Source organism: Paramacrobiotus metropolitanus, unplaced genomic scaffold (assembly GCF_019649055.1).
Source record: "Paramacrobiotus metropolitanus isolate TYO unplaced genomic scaffold, Prichtersi_v1.0 Parri_scaffold0000050, whole genome shotgun sequence".
In the NCBI taxonomy this organism is placed as follows: domain Eukaryota; kingdom Metazoa; phylum Tardigrada; class Eutardigrada; order Parachela; family Macrobiotidae; genus Paramacrobiotus; species Paramacrobiotus metropolitanus.
Window position 1 is genome coordinate 102,447 of NW_026570270.1, and position 12,064 is coordinate 114,510.

Genomic DNA, 12,064 nt, shown 5'->3' on the forward strand with positions numbered 1-12,064 from the left:
ACCGATTTATTTTAACGTTCCAGGTTGCGAAAACAGGCTTCTGGTTGCGCAGCTGCGAGTTCAGATTGCGCTGTTTGCTCGACAGGTCTTTTTCAGTCATGGACGATACAAAACTAATTATACTAATAATAACAAGCAGCTTTGTTAGTGGTGCGGTCGTTTGAATCACAACGGTGGACTTACCAATCCTCAACGTTGGATAAAAAATTTGCTTTGACATGCTGGAAAAGGATTAAAGGCAGAAAGTGCACATACAACTTTGATTAGGAGAAACCTAAGAAAACCATGAGACTAGAGTAAAGCAAATTATCAATCTGAGCGATTATAAAGCATGTGGAGTACCGTGTTTTTGCAATTAAGCAAAATACAGCTCTTTTGTCAGCATCGACACCACGCTGGGCATTTGTTTCTTGCGGTGCTTCAGTGCATCACCCGGCACATTGGATTCAAACCCATAGGCTACTTCATAATTGACCCTCGTCAAGATTCTCAGCAGATCGATCTCGTGTAGTCGCTCCACATTCTCCTTGATGACCTTTCCCAGTGCCTGTACAAACCAGGAACCGCGCGCTGAATTCCTCCATGAAAAGTATCCCGGTGAGCTGGAAAAGGCGTACAGGAAATCCGCCTCCAGCGCCACCTTCACCGGTGCATCGGCTTCCATCCGACTCTCCATGGCTTCCACTCCCCCATCGAATCGCGATCCCCGGCACGCTTGCACCAAGAAGATCTTCGGCTTTCCCACAAGACTCTGGTTGCGACTGTTTTTGAACGGTTCCATTAACGCTTCCAGTGTGATGACACCCTCTTTACCAAACACCACACCCTCTTTGCCATGAGTCAGAATGGCGCACACAAAACAATCCATGTTATCGTAGTTCTGTTCGGCAAAATGACGCATCGCCGCCAGCATGTGGGCAGTGGAAAGGTCATCGTAACTGTGGATGTTCTCCTCTTTGAATTTTAGGGTTTTGAAGAGGTCTGCCAGCGTCTTGGCGTCCACATCGCTTCCAGCACGGTAACCGAGATCGAGCTCCTCGTTGAATGCTTTGTTGTTGATTATTAGGGCGACACCGCGGCTTTCGTGTGACATGTCATAACGCCGGTCAGGTGTTGGGGGTAAAGGCACATACGATGCGCGTCGGTCAGGTGACGGTGTCGATAAAGCGTCCTTCGCAGGATGTGGGGACGGCAGCCCGGTTATGCTGGAACGTAAAGATTTCGCCCATGTCCCAAGAGCGTCGGCTTCATCCGATGGCGCACTCATCAAGTGCAGATGAGCAGCTTCCACCAGAATCCTAAACAAATTCACGTACTCGTACTTGTATTTCTAACGGCTGCACTGTAACACAGAAGTATACGTAGAAGTTCTTAATTGATAACAAGTTCTTAATTTGCTACGACTTATCTGTTACCATTGGGCTAGCAATACACAAAAGCTTTTAATACAATGACAAAAATTCAGTACATCCATGGTTGGCAAACTTATTTATCTGTCTAATGCTTATCTTGGTGTGCCTATTGTGTACCTAAAATGTCTTTAATGAATAACAAATTTTTGATCGTGAGCTCACCTTTCCATTTTGTTGAGTTATGAGCAAAAGAGTGGAGATGAGGGAATTATTCCGTCAATCCGCAATCCTTATTAGCAGTTGGCTTCCAAAGATTTTGCAGCAAGACTGAAACGATGCAGGCATTAATCTGTAGCAAATGAGCTACGCTCTTATTAATACTTTTGATTCAGTGATCAACGCGAAAGAGAAATCGTGAATTCTAATGTCGCATCAAACTCTGGAAACGTTTTGCAAAAAGATTTGGCTGAAACATTATCAGTACACTGTTCGTCAACCGCAGATTCTGAAGTCATTTGTGATAAACGGCTATCGCGTGACCGATTGCATATCACGTACATATATACTCGATAAGCAACAATAAAATCTGTGATAAATTTCAATGATCTTGTTATACATGTGTACACTAAGATTAATACAGGTGTTGTTGCGTAAGTATGCCCGTTCAAAGTCCTTTATCTGCAAAGTACACTTACAGGTTCCGTTTGTGCAATCAGAACTCTTCTGCTATACAGTCCTACGATAAGTACAAAAATAATTATACTGCGCCAGCAGGTACTCTGTAGGTTGTACTTCCGATTGTACGGTTTGATCTGATTTTCAGTTTTATTATGCTGCACTTCGCAGTTTCTTGAACTCCTTGTCAGGCAACGATACCGAAACGTACAGCAGCATGATTCAAAGCTCGTTAAAATTAATATTGGTTAATTATCGCCAGAAATCGTGTCATCCTCATGTTGTGGTAAATCAGAATAAATTTAGGAACAGCGCACGACTGTCTATCCCTGGCCACCAGCTTATCTCTCATAACCAGCCTAATATTATGTGCGATTATCTGTACTGTTATTGAGGGGCTTGTGCGATAGAGTAATTTAATCACAAAACGTTTCCTGTCTGCAAAACGTATTTGTATTATGGCTGCAGGACAAATCTCGGTAAAGAATTATTATGTTAGTATGAAGAACATCCGTTTAGGCTAACGACAATGTGCAGTTACAACAGGGGTTACCATGAGTTCTACCTGCGTGTCGGTTTACATACTATCTACTGTTTGAACTCTGAGCCCTCTGTGAAAGCTAACGATTAATCAAAAACCGTTGTTGTTTACGCAACAAAGGCTGTTATTGCATAAATATTGTACCCGTACAAATGAGATCTGTAGTGAAAATGTACATCTCATTAGTGCTAGTTCAACCGGAAACATCTGAATGTGTACTTGTACGAAATGACCAGTTCTAACGTGGATTTTCTAGACTTCTGGGATTCTCTGAAATCATTCTTGCTCTTGCCTTTGCCCTTACTCTTCCCGAATGACTTTTCAGCTGATTAAAAATGTTTGTGCACTTTGACAATCGCGCCGGTATCGGTTATCATGCTCGCAATTGCATCTTTGATTTTTGGGTAATTCGCTTACTCGTAACTTCACCGACAAACCATCAAACCTCATTTTATCGTGGTACGGGTGGATTAACCCACTCCACTAGTGGCAGCTTATAAGCTTCGATTTCGTAAAAAGGCATTCATGGATTAGATGTGCCGAGCACCGTCAAAATACGGAGCCAGGACGGATGCGTTTTAAGTGTAACAATTTCGTTGTAATTTTACGTAGTCTACGTACTCCAGACGTACCAATTAACGTCAAACATTGCGCGATAACTCTGCTTAAACATACTGTCGCCGTCACGTCTCGGATCTGCACAACACACGTCAAAAAAGTGCTACCTGGCGAACCGGGTTGGAAGTTGCCGTTGTAATACTTATGTAAAGCGCATCTCTAGAGGTCAATGGTGTGCAAGTCACGCCGGGTCAGATGCGCCAGCCCCACTCTTTGATAGATACAGAGTACTCTGTCGTCTGTATTCGTAATGCAGTAAACGCATCCGGTGCCTGTTCTACAGGCTACTTCGTTATTAACGGGCATTCTAGAAGCGAGCAGCAATGAAACGTGTTCATAAAACTTTTACCGATTTGAATTACATTCTATGAATGCTAAGGATAGTGTAAAACCGAATCTTACATTGGTGTACAAATAGGTATTATAATATTATTTCAATTTTGTCCTGCATTTTTTTATCAGTTTCAAGGTCGTGTTTACAGAGCTCAGTTAATTTGCACGTGCATACTTTTAGCCGGCTTTTTCCAAATGATGAGGCCAGATGTTATGTGGTACGTGTCAGTTTCACCTAATACTGCATGCTGCAGTATTTTAAAGATAATGTCTCCACCGCTACCCAGCCAATTCCCATTACGGGGACTGTCTTTCGTCGTATTACGGAAGGATGCATGGGAAAGGGGAAACTGATTACACTAATCAACGACGATTCACTCGTACCAACAGTACTTATATCGAAGCCAGTTAACCATGCAAATTACCGACAAATCATGTGTTCCTGTCTCCCTATTCCTACACATACCTCACATACAAGCAAATCAGCCGTGCAAACGTTTCTGTTATTTGGTAGCTTCTGGTTAATAATTTTCCCCAAAATCATAATTTCTGCAGAAAAGAACTACATTCAATATCCTCTGCATGAGCTTTCTAATTTATTGGCAATTGCGCATAGCACTGGGCGCCGTAATTAATGCGTAATTTTCAAGTAATTTTTCAAGATCGTTCCCTTTACAACTGCTGCGCTTAGTGCAACGTTAGGCTATTCTTCAGATTTTTACAATAAGGTTTACTCATAATAATACGTCTGCGCGGGTTTACACAAGCAAGACTGAAGGTTTACTGCGAGACTGCTGACAGAAATGTTGCTGGAAGTACTTGGAAAATTGCACTCATTTACTCTGGTCCTTTACTTTCTTTCCGTAATGTGCACAGGAAAATCCGTTGTAAACGGTATTGAGGTAGACATTGTTTCATTAATCACCCTCAGTGGAAAAACACCCTCGTCGGCTTTTTCGCTTGCCGCCATGGATATGGCTGTGGAAGACGTGCAAAAGCTTCATGGGTCCGTGGCCAACTTTACTCACGTTCGTCTGACAGGACCGGAAATGGATACATGTGAAACCATTGCCGACTGGAGTGACTTCTACTTGGCGCGATGGTACTACGGCACGCACCGGCAAAATCGCCAGCAGGCCTTTCCAGTATTTATTTGGCCAGGTATTGTGTCAGTTCTTCACCGCATTTATTTTCGATGTGCAGAAGATATATAGATATTCAAAAATTTTGCCTTCTACGCCAAGTGAGTTTTTTATACTTTCCAATCTAACGATATTATTCGCTAACATGCATCAGTAATTATTAGTACCTGCACTCTGATACGTTAAGATATCCATACAGTCCGGGTGAGTTACTTTACTAAATTTATTTGGCCTATCGGCACACGTTCTTTAGTTTGACCATGTTAAGATGAATTGCTTAACATCGTTTGCAGCGTGTTTGGAAAGTACAAGGACGCGACTCTTGGCTGCTGCGTGGAACATACTGTTTATAACTAGGTTTGTATTAATACTACTTATTTCAATATCACGGTTGTGCATACAACTCGACAAAAATACTGAGGTCTTGCTATCAGTGTTGAGAGTTTTTTCTTCGAAATGTGGCTTGAATGGTCTTACTTCGAATCTCGTTTCCGATCAGTCATCGTTATTAGCCAAAACTGTTTAAAAGTGTACAATGACCATTCACGAATGTTAGAACGCGCACCGGAAGTACATGTTACCATGACTGAAATAGTTCCTGAAAAGTCAAAGTTTTCTTCCCGTTTTGATTTAACATACGGTTATATGGTCCGAGACTATTGAATGCATGCATTTGCTACTTATCCATAAGAAGTCTAAGTAATTAACAAACTCGTGAATTACGGGCGACATTTCACAGCAACAACCTTTACATCGCAGATAAGCGATACACCGTATAATTATTTATTCTGACTAGCACTGTCTCAAAAGTATTGAAGATCCGTTTGTGGTAACTGCAGTGCAGGAAGTGATGCGGCCATTCGTGACCGTGCAAAAGGTCCCACATGGATTAGCATGTCTATGGGCTCCGTTCCGGGTTACGTGGGCCTGTACATCAATTTGTTGCGCACGTACCGCTGGAGTTCTGTGTTTGTCATTATCGACGAGGCTTCTCTCGGCTTTTACATGGAAACCAGCGCGGCCTTCCTCCGGGCAACGGAAGAATTCGCAAAAAATATTACTCTAACAGTGCGACGGCTTTCGTCCGCTAAATCTGCAGACTTCGAAATGGTTTTGCAAGATTTCAAAAAGCTCTCCAGAGGTACCTGTACTTTTAGATTAATACAACAGTATTTAAGTAAATAAACTGGTTTTTCACCACAAGCTTGTAAGCTATAAAGCTTTTTTCTTTTATAGTACCTATTAGTATTAACTTATTAATTCTCATCGGAATTAATTTTTATATTCTAGTATTGGTCTTTTTTGGACACGCACCGGTTCTTCGAAATATCATGGTGAGCAAGTCTGTAATAGACGTGATCCCCAAGGGAATCAGCAGCAGGATATTGCGGATGCAGTTTTGACCCGTATTCTGTCCGCGATCTCACAAGTTCCCGCTATTCAATGGAAAATAAAACTACGCGCTTGTTTTGTTTTGGTAGATAAAAGCGGCACTCGCCAATATGACCAACGGGGAATTTGTAAGTAAAATAATAGCGGACACACTCTTTGGGGGATTTTCCGCATGATGGCGCAACAGCTAATTATGATGATCTGAATAGCTTTTTGCTCCAGGTGTACATGGCTTCCCAATTAATGCCCAACCGTGTTACCGGAAATTTTACCTGGAACTACGGAGACGCACATGATCAGGTTTGTTTACAGCCGAATTATAGTCATATGCTTATACTTAATCTTTCACAATGACGCGGCTGGTCATGTTGCATAACAGATGCAAATAACAAAAAGGTCAGGTTCTGCTAAACTCTATGAGGTGTCTTCGTTAGCAAAATCTGCTGAAAATAAAAAAATGCTAATCTTTCTTCAGTAGCCTAAATTCTCGGCATACTTCGCATGAAGGCAATCAATGTTGCAGATAGCAAGAGAAGCCTTCCGATCGGTGCTGCTGTTAGACCAATTCCGCGATGCTAGCAGCAAGAGACTATCCATCCTACAACTAGCAACAGAATTTCAACGACGAGAAGCAGCTGACTACAATCTGACGATTTCAACTAACGATGCTGTAAGTTTATCTGTTTAAGAAACTACTTAGAAGTTTAAGCAGCTTCACTGTAATATCATGTAAACCGCGCTCTTTAGATGGTTGGGATGCCCTCGTACATTGCCATTACCCTTTATGGACAGGTACGCATTTGACTGTCGAATAAAGTTTACAATTATTGGTTTACAAAGAAGCAGTCTTGTTAACCATTATTGTAAATATTGGTGAATTATCAATGAACATTGCCCCACTATAGTTTTAGAATGTTACGCAAATGTATTACTGTATTCACCAGTTATCGTACGTCTGATAGATTGTCGCAGAAATGGTGACCTCCAATCAAACGGACGAGCTCAGAGACGGGGACCAAATGGCCAAGCGTTTTTTCAATAAAACGTTCGACACCACAGCGGGCCGTATCTACATTGACCGCTACGGCCAACGTTTAATGGATCTAGTCGTGATTAGATACGACGGAAGTGATGGATCACCCAGGGTGCGCAAATTAACTTAAATTTCCAGCCCAGTAAGGGACAACTTACACATGTCATATAAAACACTCATCACTCCGAAAAACTGAAGTTTTTTGCTGTAAATTTTTACACGGTTTGATAAATGGAAATTTTATTTAGCCAATTTTCTACCAACAAGCACAAACGTTTATTCTGCAACAAACGGCCAACTGGACATGGAACGGCAGCCTCAACTATTTCCCGCCCAACAAGCCGCCATGCGGCTTCTCGGGAAATGACTGCTTTGAGTGTTAGTAGCTTGCAGATCTCTATTTGCATCAAGTATTTCCAGCACTTTACATCGGTGCTTTGCCTTCAGCGGACGGCCTTGCCAAGACTTATACGATCGTCATCGTTATCATGGCGCTTATTTTCCTCTGCATCATAACTGCTGTGTTGATATTTTTCAAGTAAGACACTACGCTTACATTCTACTATCCGTTTAAGATTAGAGGAGAACAGAAGCAAGTGTTTTGCCTGAAAAAGATCGAGCTTTATACTGATGTTGTTAATACTATTCTGTATCTAGATTTCGTTCCTACTGGGTCATTCAAGTATTCGACAACTGGTGGACGTTAAACCCTGATTTATTCTCCCTGAACTCCAGCATTTTCTTGACGGATATGCTGCGCAAGGAAATGGGCAACACTATTGGAGTAACATACGCAATGCTGCAAGCAAAACTACTTGCAATGTTATTGACACGATCTAAATCTGTAGAAAAGAATGCCTCGAACGCCACATATAACAAACAACCAGTATGGATAGCGACTGCTGTGGTCATCAACCTGCACCACGAAGTAGGCACAAATAAGCCTTCTGCAGACTTTCGTGCCTTCATTAAGCAGGTAAATATTTTATCGGCAGATTAATGTTACCGCTTCCGGACTCCACTGGGGGCACTGGAGCCCCGGCTGCTGGGAGGCTGGTGGTCTCTGTGATCGGCTGTGTGCGGTGACCGTGGGTCAGCGAGAAACCGGCCGACCGGGGGTCGGTGGAAGAGAGCGACCAGTGCCCTGCGCAACCGAAGGCCCCTTTATTGAGCAAGCGCGAAATACCAGCAGAAGAAAACAGCAGGGTGTGGCGGGTGGTAAAAGAATAGAGATCACTCGCGCGCACACGATATCGAAGGAGAAAAGACAGACAGCAGTGAGAACTGCAGAACCATGCAGTGCGAGCACACGAACAGTACCAAGTGCAAACAGCATGCCCGTGCATGTCGGCGGCCGCTTTGATCTAAGCGCCACGGCACGCGCAGCGCCACCAACAGACTCACGTAACTCGCAACACACGGCGAAAGGAGACAGAGCGGGAGCGCATGTCCTCCAGCTAACATTAACATCAATTAACTCGTTAATTGTCATTAACCGAGTACGATAATGTGCGAGGTTTTTGTTAGGAATGCTCAATATTTAAAAAGTTATTTTACCATTGTAAAAGCAAAAGATTTAATGTGTTAAGCAAAAGATTAAAAATGATTAATGTCCTCCGTGAAAACTGTATAACGTCTTAGACAACATGTAGCATAACTTTTATTCATCTAACAATTGTAAGCTAATCTTTCCAGATACGTGCTGCAAACTCGCACACAAACATCAACCGGTTAATCGGTATCCTTACTCTGAACGACAGAAGCTTTGTTCTGAGTGAAAAAGCTGGACGAGGATCGTTGCATGACCTCTTCGATAGAAATTTCCAGCTGGATCAGGATCTTAAGCAGTCGTTCATGAATGACCTTTGCGAGGTACCCTGCATGCCTCGTTTTATTTTTATTTATTTCAATAAGAAATTCCTCTACATTTAAGAGAATAAACAAACACGCTAACACTAAACTTATGGAATGCTAAAAGCAACCCATTTTTAAGGGGATGAATTTTATACATTCTACTTTGGCCACATTTCATGGACACTTAACGGGATCCAAGTGTCTGATCGACAAGCACTTTGTTCTAAAGATTGGCGAATTTGGCTGCGATGCGTTAAAGTCCTTGTTAGAAAAGGGCAAAATTGTCACCACAGAATTTTTGGAAAAAGATTTTCCCTGGAGAGCACCGGAAATATTGAAGCATCTTTCCATGCCCAATCGTGCAACCGATGTGTACGCAGTTGGCGTGATTTTAGTAGAGATACTCACGTCCGAGTATCCTTACTTCGATGAAGAGTGCGACAGCAAACGTAAACGACTTACATATTATTGTTTATTTTCATGTAATATGGTACACAGAATGTAACAACTTACAATATTGCAGAATTGCTGGAAAAAATTTCTGCGGGTGAAGTCACTCCGTTGACAGCGCCCAAAGAAGGCTTAATAATTCGTCGCCACTTGTTAGCTTGTATCGAATCAACGTTTGACCTGGACCCGAACAAACGACCGACCATGCTCAAGCTGCAGCGAACACTCACGGGACGAGAAGAGTTTGGACGCATTATTAAACGCTCTGATCGCCTTCTTGATAAAATAATGGCGCGCCTTGATCGCTATGCCGCGGACCTGGAAGAAAGGGTCATCAAGCAAACCAACGAGCTGATTAAAGAGAAAGCGCAATGTGATGTCATACTTCGACAAATACTACCAGGGTAATGCGTACAAATGACTCCACGTCCTAAAGATACTGTTTTGCTAAACGGAGCACTTTGCAGAAATATTGTGGATAAATTGCGGCGGAGTGAGCATGTGGATGCCGAAATCTTTGAATCGGTGACCGTGATGTTTTTCGATCTCCCCGGCTTTGAAGAACTAATCCAAACGAAACATCCACGTGATTTGACCGTTTTGTTGGATGTTGTGGAAAGTCTGTTGGACATTAGCATTCTGGATGTGGATGCCTTTAAAGTAGAATCCGTATCTAACACATTTATGGTACGCAGATTGCAGTGCTTAATTACTGTATTGCAAAGTCGAACAAAGACTTGAGAGACAAACATCAAAAATGTCTTTCAAAAGGTCGTAAGTGGTGCACCGGTGCGAAACGGCACTCAGCACGTTGCGGAAATCTGTAAGCTGGCGGTGTCCTTACGGAAAAAACTACGAAAGGCGTTGGACGATAAAGGTTTGCAGTTTAGAACTGGTTTACATTCTGGATCCATTGCGGCGGGAGTTGTAGGTCATCGGAAACCAAGATACTGTTTGTAAGCCGGAGTCTGCCGGACCATAACTTTTATGACCGCTTCCCCATTTAGGGCTGATCCATTTGTGAATAATTTAGATTTGGTGACACGGTAAACACCGCCTCGCGGATGATGAGCCACGGACTGCCGGGACACATCCAAATGAGCTGCATTTCGGCGGACGTGCTTCGGAAAAATTATCCCGATTTTCGGTTACTATCCAGGGGAATCGTCCAAGTGAAGAATAAAGCTCCTATGGAAACGTTCTGGTTGATGTAATCCAGAATCCAGATGTGTATTCTCCCTCGTGTTATGTACCTACCATACTTGTACAGAAACCGACGAACACTCGGATAAAAAAGCTTATCGCCGTCAAGGCAACGTTCATAACGTTTGCAACTATACTGTCACATGTACAGGATTCTGTCAGCTTCGTGCTCATGAAATTACTTTACAAAACAAGATGCTCCAAGTTCACAGCAAGTTCTGTGGATACTAAAGAATGTAAAGATACAAGGCGAACGCACACTCAAAAGTCAGCACAAAGCGTTCTGATGCCGAAAAGAAACCAGATAGTTGCGTAGCAAAACCGGCAAAATTTAATTTATTGAGCAAGCCTCACAAGCTTACAAAAGTATTGCATAAACACAAAGTATGTATACATTTAAGCACCTGTACGGTATAATTACAGACTGTAATGCCAACATATCAGTTTAACCTTTATATACTGTAATTTACAGTATATAAAGTATAAACTGATATATTGACTGATTAGTCGTACACCACCCACCATCAGGAAAAGCATTACAGAAAGGCAGTATCCCATGATCTCAGTATACACTCGCAGCATTCCCTGGGGACTCTCCAAATATATGCTGTACCACAAGAGTCCAAGTGAATCCGCGTTTAGTGAAATGAAATGATCCGATCCGCGGTTAGTGGTTTATTTGGTCAACCATCTGGAAAAGCGAACGAAAGTTCAACTGCTCTAGGTTCACTCTGGATGAACTTTATGGAAAGAGCAGTTGCAAAATTTCTTGTAAATGCCGCAAGTACACACCCTTTGCACGGCTCGATTCACAAAGGTAGGTAGTTTATCCGGGCAGGATGGCAAGCTTTGAGTACTTTGCCCCTCGTTCAACTTTAAAAAGTTGCCGGTAGACAAGTATTAGGCCATTTCGTAAAAGTACGTTGCTAGCCGTTTTGTACAGGTATAAGCACGTATAAGTACTTACTGTAGCTGGCAATTTCGTATAATCACGTACACGTAGCTAGCGCAGAAGAATCTAATTTGATAATAATTATTAAACTGCAAATTAGATATCGTTTTAATTAGAACTTCCAAAGATCTCGAGGAATAGAAATGGCAAATCGTATCATACGGTTCTCCGGAATTTCGCACGTGATGGAATTACACATCCCCGAATTCCAAATCCTTGGAGACCTACTGAGTAGACAACAGTACTTAATCTTATATAATTAAAGTACGTACCAGAAACATATGCCTGGAATAGCTGCATTACACCGGTTGGACGCAGGCGTCTTGTGTACGGCTATACGGCACGAAAGGATGTAGAGGCATGATTATGCCAATCACTGACGAATACGTCGGCTAGAGGCGGTATCCCTCGTCAATTATTACCTTTTCTCCAGTCTTACATGCGTAGTCCTTGTTTTATTTGATGTATAGAGTATAATAAACCACACTTTAAGCACATTGTGTTGGCAAAAACCGTACA

The 12,064-nt window shown here is 42.4% G+C and overlaps 2 protein-coding genes across 3 annotated transcripts; one reads left to right on the forward strand and one right to left on the reverse strand.

Moving 5' to 3' along the window:
• Positions 1-1,793, reverse strand: LOC129592148 (caspase-3-like). Of its 2 annotated transcripts, XM_055488120.1 has the most exons (3): positions 1,575-1,793; positions 343-1,298; positions 1-274 (listed from the first exon to the last, which is right to left on the reverse strand). In XM_055488120.1, the coding sequence occupies exons 1-2, from the start codon at positions 1,580-1,582 to the stop codon at positions 356-358; spliced, it is 951 nt and encodes a 316-aa protein (XP_055344095.1). In that variant the 5' UTR covers positions 1,583-1,793; the 3' UTR covers positions 1-274; positions 343-355. The 2 variants fall into 2 exon arrangements, with proteins under 2 accessions (XP_055344095.1, XP_055344093.1); XM_055488118.1 differs by having other exon boundaries at positions 1-1,298.
• A 2,553-nt stretch (positions 1,794-4,346) lies between these two features.
• Positions 4,347-10,619, forward strand: LOC129592095 (atrial natriuretic peptide receptor 1-like). The gene is made up of 18 exons (XM_055488061.1): positions 4,347-4,680; positions 4,955-5,018; positions 5,501-5,802; positions 5,952-5,995; positions 6,143-6,181; positions 6,276-6,353; positions 6,577-6,723; positions 6,801-6,845; positions 7,016-7,198; positions 7,335-7,464; positions 7,534-7,624; positions 7,744-8,062; positions 8,782-8,958; positions 9,080-9,389; positions 9,464-9,794; positions 9,858-10,077; positions 10,162-10,346; positions 10,424-10,619. The coding sequence occupies exons 1-18, from the start codon at positions 4,386-4,388 to the stop codon at positions 10,602-10,604; spliced, it is 3,141 nt and encodes a 1,046-aa protein (XP_055344036.1). The 5' UTR covers positions 4,347-4,385; the 3' UTR covers positions 10,605-10,619.
• The last annotated feature ends 1,445 nt before the right edge of the window (positions 10,620-12,064 follow it).